The sequence below is a fragment of the Cheilinus undulatus genome, linkage group 4 (assembly GCF_018320785.1).
Source record: "Cheilinus undulatus linkage group 4, ASM1832078v1, whole genome shotgun sequence".
Lineage (NCBI taxonomy): Eukaryota > Metazoa > Chordata > Actinopteri > Labriformes > Labridae > Cheilinus > Cheilinus undulatus.
In genome coordinates this window covers 5653669-5662214 of record NC_054868.1, presented here as the reverse complement: position 1 = coordinate 5662214, position 8546 = coordinate 5653669, and the positions used below count along the sequence as shown (strand labels likewise).

At 42.7% G+C, this 8546-nt stretch overlaps 1 protein-coding gene across 1 annotated transcript; it reads right to left on the bottom strand.

Annotated features, from left to right (window-relative positions):
* Window positions 1-4538: 4538 nt before the first annotated feature.
* Window positions 4539-6516, bottom strand: LOC121508920 (type-2 ice-structuring protein-like). The gene is made up of 6 exons (XM_041786068.1): window positions 6447-6516; window positions 6271-6352; window positions 5986-6086; window positions 5726-5860; window positions 5237-5345; window positions 4539-4918 (listed from the first exon to the last, which is right to left on the bottom strand). Exons 2-6 carry the CDS (start codon window positions 6329-6331, stop codon window positions 4851-4853), a joined length of 474 nt encoding a protein of 157 aa, XP_041642002.1. The 5' UTR covers window positions 6332-6352; window positions 6447-6516; the 3' UTR covers window positions 4539-4850.
* Between the last annotated feature and the right edge of the window lie 2030 nt (window positions 6517-8546).

Here is an 8546-nt window from a genome sequence, read left to right as displayed (position 1 = left end):
GATAGATTGTGAAAAGGAGGGGTCCAAGCACTGAACCTTGGGGGACGCCTTGTGTCAGGGGAGCAGTGGAGGAGGAGCAATTATTGATGAGGATGAATTGATGTGTTGTCTGTCCGTGAGATAAGATTTAATCCAGAAGAGTGCTGTGCCAGTGATTTTAAGTGAATGTTCCAGACGGGAAAGCAGGATGGAGTGGTTGATGGTGTCGAATGCAGCTGAAAGGTCCAGGAGGATGAGGAGGTTGACGTGGCCGGAGTCTGATGAGAGAAGGAGGTAGTTGGTGACTTTCAGTAGCGCTGTTTCGGTGCTGTGTTGGGGTCGGAAGCCGGATTGGAAAGGTTCATAGAGGTTGTTATGGGAGAGGTGGGACTTGAGTTGTGTGGCAATGATACGTTCCAGGATTTTTGACAGAAGTGGGAGGTTGGAGATGGGCCGGAAGTTAGACGTGTGATCAGGGTTGAGTCCAGGTTTTTTGAGGATGGGGGTAACAGCTGCAAGTTTTAGGGATTGGGGAACAGTACCGGTGTGGAAAGAGGAGTTGATGATAGAGCTGATGAGGGGAGAGATGGCTGGAAGACAGTTTTTGAGGAGGTTTGATGGATCGGGTCAAGGGTTCAGGAGGAACTCTTCATGCCAGTAATAATGGTGGCCAGGTCAGAGGAGGATATAGGGTGGAACTGAGAGAGTGGTTGGATGATGATGCAGGGGGTTGAAGGTAGGGAGGCAGAGTGCAGAGTTGGAGGGGAGGGGGAAGCGGGAGGGGGGGTGGTGAAGCTGCTGTAGATATCTTCAATTTTGGTCTGGAAATGTGAGAGAAATGAGTTGCATTTGTCGGTGATGAAGGTTGAAGGGGTACTGTCGTGGGGTTTGAGGAGTTTTTTGATGGTGGAGAAGAGAACTTTGGGGTTGGAGGAGCCAGAGTGGATGATCTGGGAGTAGTAGGTGGACCGAGCAGAGATGAGTGCTTGCTTGTATTCCTGAATATAGTCGGTGTAGGCATGGAGATGGACAGTTAAACCAGTTTTTCTGTAGAGTCTTTCCAGTTGATGTTTTCGAGATTTCATTGAATGGAGGGTGGGGGTATACCAGGGGGCGGAGTGAATGAAGGAGATGGTTTTGGTTTTGAGAGGTGCCAACTGATTAAGACAGGAGTTGAGTGAGTTGTAGTAGGAAATATGATTAGAAATTAAAGCAGACAGGGCAGTGGGGGAGATTGTGTTAATGTTTCTGAAGGAAATAGTACGTTTTTGTCTTGGGGTGGGAATGGGAAGGTCAATGTCCATTATAACTGCTAGGTGGTCGGAGATGTGGAGGTTGAGACTTGAGAGATTATGGATGGTGAGGGCGGTGGTGCAAACTAAGTCCAGTATGTGTCCGTGGCTGTGGGTGGGGAAGTTGACGTGCTGTGTGAAATTGAGGCAGTGTAATAAGTCAAGAAGGTCCTTGGCGGGTTTGGAGTGTGGGTTGTCAATATGGAAATTAAAATCCCCAAGGAGGAGAACAGGATGAAGTGGAGCATAATTGCGTCAGGAAGTCTGGAAATTCCGTGAAAAAGCTGGGGGTTGGCTTGGGGGGGGGGGGGATAAATGATAGTAATAACTAGGGGTGTGGGACCGGGGAGGTTAAGGGCAAGGTGTTCAAAAGAGAGGAAAACAGGGGTTGAGACGGCAGTAATTTTGAAGTCCTTCCTGTATACAGCAGCAGCAACAACCCCCCACCCATTGGGACGGGGTTTGTCAGTGTAGGTGTATCCTGAGGGAGTGGTCTGGTTCAGTGAGAGGTGGTCCATGGGTTGATGCAAGGTTTCAGTGAGACAGGGAAAGTCCAGGTTATTGTCAGTGATGAAATCATGAAGGAGGAGACTTTTATTTTTTAATGAGCGAGTGTTGAATAAAGATAGTTTTAGATGATTTTGAAGGCTATTATGGTGTGCAGCATGGGGGGGGGGGCATTGGCAGACGGGGAATAATTAACAGGTTGGATGAATTGACTGGATTTCTTGTGATTCTTTTGCTCTTTACACGTCTGCTTGAAAAGATGGTCTCTATTGGAAATGTGAGCTGTGAGTTTGATGGTGATGCAGGTGGCCACAAGAGGGAGGTATTGTTCCATGCGATTACTGGGGTGGAGAAGGAGCTGAACGGCGGACAGTTGGGAGGGCTAGTGGGGGAGGCAGTTGGCTGTTGAGGTGGAGCTGGTGAGTGAGTGGCAGTAGTTTTGGACAGTCAGTGAGGGGGTGTGAACTGTACGGAGAGTTGAATGTTGGTGGTCAGTAACTGGGAGCCAGCTTTGTTTGGGTGAAGTCCATCTGATTTGAAAAGGGAGTTCTCGTGAAAGCTGTCCAAACGTGGGTGTTTTATTTGATCTTTAATGCACTAATGATCATAAATATTGTCAACATAGCAGAAACAAAACCAAAGCTCCAAAATGGGGCAGGGTGAAATGATGTGTCTGGAGAGCTGCAAGGCAATGTGAAAGGCAGGGCTGGTTTTAGTCATTTGGAGGCCCAGGGCAAAGACCAATATGAGGCCCCTCCCCCTTTAACAAAGGAATTAATAATGAGTGGAAAAGAATTAGAAAGCATCTCTTTTATGTTAATAAAGTCACAGAACTCCAGTAAATGCCCCAATGTGAGATATAAATGCCCAAATATCCAACCATAATTAATCACTTTCTTTGAAAAGCATCTCAGAACTCAAACTCAGCTCATTATAATATCTTAAAATATCTGAAGGCCAGGTGGAACTTCCATAACGCTGGTGGTGGGCCAAAGACTGGTATCTCCAAAATGATCACTTTTCAGGGAATGAAAACTATATATCTTTTTACATATTTTATTGCTTTAAAATTGTTAAAACCACTGACAGATGTAAAGGGTGACCAATAGTACTGATTTATAAAAACAAATTAAGATCATTAAAATTGAGATACAAGGTTTTAGCCTGATGTCAGTGACAAAATAAATAAATATATGCTCATTATCAGTGCCATACTTGTTCTTCAAACTCTATACAGACATTTGCATCCCATTTAACCTCATAATTATCCACCAATTCACTGTTTTGTTTGTTTGTTTTTTACATTTCAACTACAGATTAACTGATCTTATCTACCTTACATTCCCAATTTGGATTGTGGCTCTCACTAAAGTATGAGTACCACTGATTTACATGTTATTACAGCTTACCTGGAAAGGTGAAAGTGCAGGTCCCAACTTGTCCACGAGAGTGTTTTGGAGTTGTTGGATTGTGTATTTGATGAGCTTGATGAGGGAAAGCAAAAAATACCGTCTGCTTACATAGCGTTAGTTGTGCAGCTGGTACATCGGTCCCCCCAGATCTAGAAACAGCTTGCACTGACAACCATGGAAACAAACCTATTACTAAGACTATAGGAATTATGGCTATGGGCGAATTTGCAAAAATGTTGAAGTATCTCTTTAAAGTCTATGGGTGACTCTCTGTGTCACACAGACTTAAACACACTGACTAAAAAGGGTCTCGACTGATCTTCACTATGTGACCAGTTGGGAGTGAGGATGTGTTACAAAGGTCAGTCACTTTAAAAAGGTGCACACCTGAGATAAAAATGTAGTAAAACCCAAAACTGTGAATTTTTAGTACATTTATAACACTTAAACCCACTTGTTTTAAACCTGGGAAACAACTTATAAATTATATTACAGGAAAAATGTCAAATTCAGTTGTAAGTCTACATAAAAAATTTGATTATTAAGCCTCATATTTAATTGGTTACTCACTGATTATTCTTTATAGATCTTACTTAGGTAATAAAGTTGAATTATGATGCTCACACTGATCCACATTTCTAAATCCCCATGTTCAAAGACATTCCCTGACTCTAAATACTTTCAGATCAGGAGAGATGACATAATTGGAGAGGTGTTTGTAAGTTTACTGAACGGAAAAAGGTATAAAAAGAAGAAATGTTTCTATTATTGGAGTTAAACTCTGGAATGATGCTGATCCACGTCATTCACTTCATTTATCTGTTTCTGTTTATTTGCACTTCTGAGAGTTGTTCATTTGATAAGAATGTAGAATCGGCTTTTAGAACCCCTACCCCTCACACAGTTTGTCCATGTCTATGTGTTCCTGTAAAGCATCCTTGGGTTTCTTGAAAGGCGCTATATAAATTCAAGATATTATTATTATTATTATTATTATTATTATTATTATTTATTATTTTGTCTGTTGTTCAAACAGTCTATACTGAGTAAAATGTTTGGAGTGTGTGATGATTGAATAAAAACTGCTACCACTACTAAACTTGTTGTGTTGTGAACTAAATTTGCCTCTATTTTCATCACATTGACCTCATGATAATCAAATCAGTCATTGATGAAGCTCGACTTTGTTCAGTTCTATTTCTGGGTTCACAGTTTTTATCCCCTCCACTTTAATGATTTCACTTTTCTGACTTTCACCCCTCGTAGTCCTAGAAAGCAGATGTTTGTTGAAGCGTCACATGATAAACTCTGTTCATCTCACACATGAAATGACACATGACACAGTCTGTTGTCTTTGTGAATGCTTGAAGCATTTTTAATTTTGCACAGAAAGATCAGTAGAATAAAGAGGAAAAGTTTTAGCGTGAAGCATCCTTTCTATAACCCGTCCAGTCTGATCTCGTCGGGGCCCTCAGAGACCATCCAGCTTGTGTCGATGTCACTTGTCGCTTCATTCCTTGTCAGCGTTACAGCGATAGAAAAGAAAAGTAGAGAGAAGGATCAGATATAGAGCTCAGGGTCAAATTAGACTGCTGTGTAACATTTCCCCCAGTGTTGGTGCTTCTTCACCATCCTTCATGGCGTTGGCTCATGTTTATGGTTACTTGGATTTCCAGCAGACGGAGGGAAGTTGTTCGCTGCACTGATAATCATCCCAGCACTGGCCAGCTGTAAAATATCAGAAACAGAACAGGAGAACATTAGTGAGGCCTTTAGATTCTCTCATTCAGAGCAAACCTTGGACTAACTGTATGAAGAGGAACACATTTTTGGGACATGACAATTTTTCACGTTTAGTCTGGATTCTAGGCCTTGTTTTATAAATGAGAGTCCTGGTCTTGTTTCTGCTGGATCACAAGGAGAAATTGACCAGCTACAATTTCCTTTTCTGACTTTTTCTACAAATAATGATAACAGTGATGAATTAACCATGACTTTGTCCCTTATTTATGCTCTCTTAACCAGAATGAATGGTGTTATACTTACAGCTATAGTTCATCTGCAGACAATCCTGATTGTTGGTGTTGTTTGGCTCTCCAGGGCACCAGTTTTTGAAGTTCATAGAAGATCCATCGCTCCAGCCCCAGTTACCTTCCTTGAAATCAGAGAAGATGACATTACAACACATTTCTAGGTAAATTAATCCTAAAGGCTCCTAAACACCGTGTTTTCTGTTGTCATTTGCAAATGCGCAGGAATTCTGTTATTTCCATTTAAAAAATTGGAACAATAAATAAAGTTTGAATGTGGAAAGTATGTAAGCATGTTCATGTGATTCTACACATAAAATCTATAGGTTAAAAAATAACAAGCAAAATAATCATGATAACCGGGAAACCAAGATTATTCCTCAGAGTATAATTGTGATGCCAAATGTTTTAATTGTTGCACCCCTATACACACTGAAATCAAAAATAAACCTGCAAATTTAATCACTTTTAAAACGTCACATTTCTGAGAGGGTTAATGATTTACCCGATGTTGGTCAGAGCCTCCCAGCCAAACTTTGGGATTCCCACCAGTCATTCTGGTCACCAGCAGTCCGATCTGATGGTTGTCAAAGTGTGAATGCACAGATGCCAGCTGACCTCCCAGCTGGTGGCAGTTTTGCTAAAGATAAAGAGCAGAAAGAGAGGAGGACACTGATGTTAGAGGAAGATGACATGGAGTCTGTTCAGACAGATTTAACTGGACTATGAAGCACTCTTCAGATCATGGTGAACATCATCTCATACCTCAGCTTGAGACCAGGTTTGGGGATAGTCAACATAGAGGTACTGACGATTCCCAACCACGGTCCACTCCCCAGACTGCCTCTTGAACAGATCACGGTCTCCTGAAAGACAGAATCAGAGAAAAACTGAATAATGTGGACTAAAACTGAACCAAACACTCACTCTGACAAAAACAGATCCCGAAATACCCAAAACCCAAAAGACAACATGAACCAAAATCTTCTCTACCACTGGAGAAAGTCACATGAATACCACTGTAATGCTTTGTTCATTCATTAAACTCACCAGCAGCGTTGGTCAGAACCACCACGGCACAGACCAGAGCAGACACAGCCAGCAGCTTCATGGTGACGTGGATGAGACGATGCTGTAGATAAACACAGAGACAGAAGAGTTACTGCTGCTGCTGTCAAAGACAAAGATAGAAATCAACACCAGCAGAGAGCTGAGACTACAATCACCTTCTTCCTTCTCAGTGTAGATTCAGCCTCCCTGAGTGGGTACTGAACAGGAGGAGCAGCAGCTCTTACATACAACTTTTTATCTCCTCATCTCTCCAGAAGAAGGAACTGAACACAGGCCGACCAGAAACGTCAACAGAAACAGCATCGTCACACATCCAACATCAGAAAATTAGACTGTTAAATTCTGTATTAACAGGTTTGAAGGATGGAGAGGATTAATGTGTTCAAACTTTTTAGCCACTTTCCAGTCTTCCAGCTGTAGAATGAAACCTGGTTTAGCAGGGCTGAGGATGTTGTAGTTTGTTAAACTGACAGTTATTCAGTGAGTCGAGCTCCTTTTAGTGTCTCAGCTTTTATTCTAATCATGAGTGTTCTCTCTGACTGACTAAAACCTCTCACACTGAATTCTCTTTGTATCAGCAGCTTAAAGATGTTTTAATTTATGAATCAGTCACTAATGACTGAGTTAAGTTAGAAAAAGTGAATAATAGTGCTGTTTTCTGCATTTTGCAATTTACATTCTCAGGAGTATGAATGATATTATTCTCTAAGATAAACTGTATTGCTTTGTCTCTTTGATTTCTTTACAGAGAGTCTAAGGATAGTTAAGGTTTTAAGAGAATCTGAATGAATTACCCCAATGACTGAGAGGGTAGCCTCCCTCCACCTTCAGGTGGGGGGACAGGTCTTGCTTGTTGTTCGTGTGTATGCACCAAACAGCAGCTCAGAGTACCCACCCTTTTTGGAGTTGCTGGAGAGCGCTCCTTCTGGGGATTCCCTTGTTCTGCTGGGGGACTTCAGTGCTCACATGGGCAACGACAGCGAGACGTGGAAGGGGGTGACTGGGAGGAACGGCCCTCCTAATCTGAATCTGAGTGTTGTTTTGTTATTGGACTTCTGTGCTCATCATGGATTGTCCATAAGGAACACCATGTTCAGGCATAAGGGTGTCCACGTGTGCACTTGGCACCAGGAAGCCCTGGGTCGCCGTTCAATGATTGACTTTGTAGCAGACAATTGGACTCCAGTCATAGGGACTCGGACTCGAGTCGACTTGAGTCGCTAATTTGACGACTTGCAACTTGACTGGGACTTGGGAGGTAAAAACTCGAGACTCGACTCGGACTTAGGAGACAATGACTCCAGACTTGACTCGACTTGACACAACATGAGTTGGAAAAATTGTAGCATATGTGTTCTTTTCATTGTATGTTTTTTTTCACGTGGATATCATTCTAGTATGACCAGAGCGGTTTGTGTGCACGCTGCACTCTCCAGCAGGTTCAGGCAGGCTCCCTTTTTTTTTCATGTAAGCGAGAAGCACTGGCAGCACGCATGCACTGTGATTGTAACATGTCGTGCTCAGGCATTGTATGAAGAGCCAGACAAGAGACATACGATGCTCTTACCTCTTAGGTTCACTTTATTGACGCTCCATTCTCAGTACACTCGGTCCGTCACCTATTATTGTCCCACACCTGACACGGTACACACATACGTTCCTACTACACATCCGCTTCCGTTACAGTGATGATCAATGGGCACTGTGCGCGCGGGTGTAACAATAGCAACTGCTGCGCCTGCTGCTAGTTCGACTTCAGTGCCCAAAGTTATTCACTTTGCTTATAAGGACTTCCATTCTGATGGAAAATGTAGACACGCCAAATGCACGACTTGCAACGCTACAATTAGCGAAAAAAGAGGGCACCATATCCAACTTTATCTGCCACTTGAGGACCCATGAAGCCAAGTAAGTGAAACCTGCAAACGTTAGCCAGGTAGCTAACATTACCTTAACTGCCCAACCTGTGGCCAATATGTAGCTAGCTAAGCTAACATTAGTAAAAGTGTGTGTGCGTGTGTTGGAATAGTCGGAATAGTCTGCATGCTCTTTCTTGACATTGACCTTAGGAAGATAAGGTTTCTCTCTTCAAGATATAAACCTGAGTGCTTTTTGGGTGGGCTGGGGAACAATGGTGAGGGACTTGACATAACCTGTGACTCGACTCAACTCAACTTGACATGACCTTGTGACTTGACTTGACCTGCCCACAACGGGAAAACTCGGGACTTGCTTGAGACTTGGACCAAATGACT

What these genes read in the sequence shown, in the direction of transcription:
- LOC121508920 (XM_041786068.1), bottom strand. Translation starts at nt 6,331, where the DNA reads ATGAAGCTGCTGGCTGTGTCTGCTCTGGTCTGTGCCGTGGTGGTTCTG. An exon ending in GGTTCTGACCAACGCTGCTG is followed by an intron (nt 6,087 to 6,270) that starts GTGAGTTTAATG and finishes TCTGTCTTTCAG; the next exon opens with GAGACCGTGATCTGTTCAAG. An exon ending in TCTGCAGATGAACTATAGCT is followed by an intron (nt 4,919 to 5,236) that starts GTAAGTATAACA and finishes GATATTTTACAG; the next exon opens with CTGGCCAGTGCTGGGATGAT.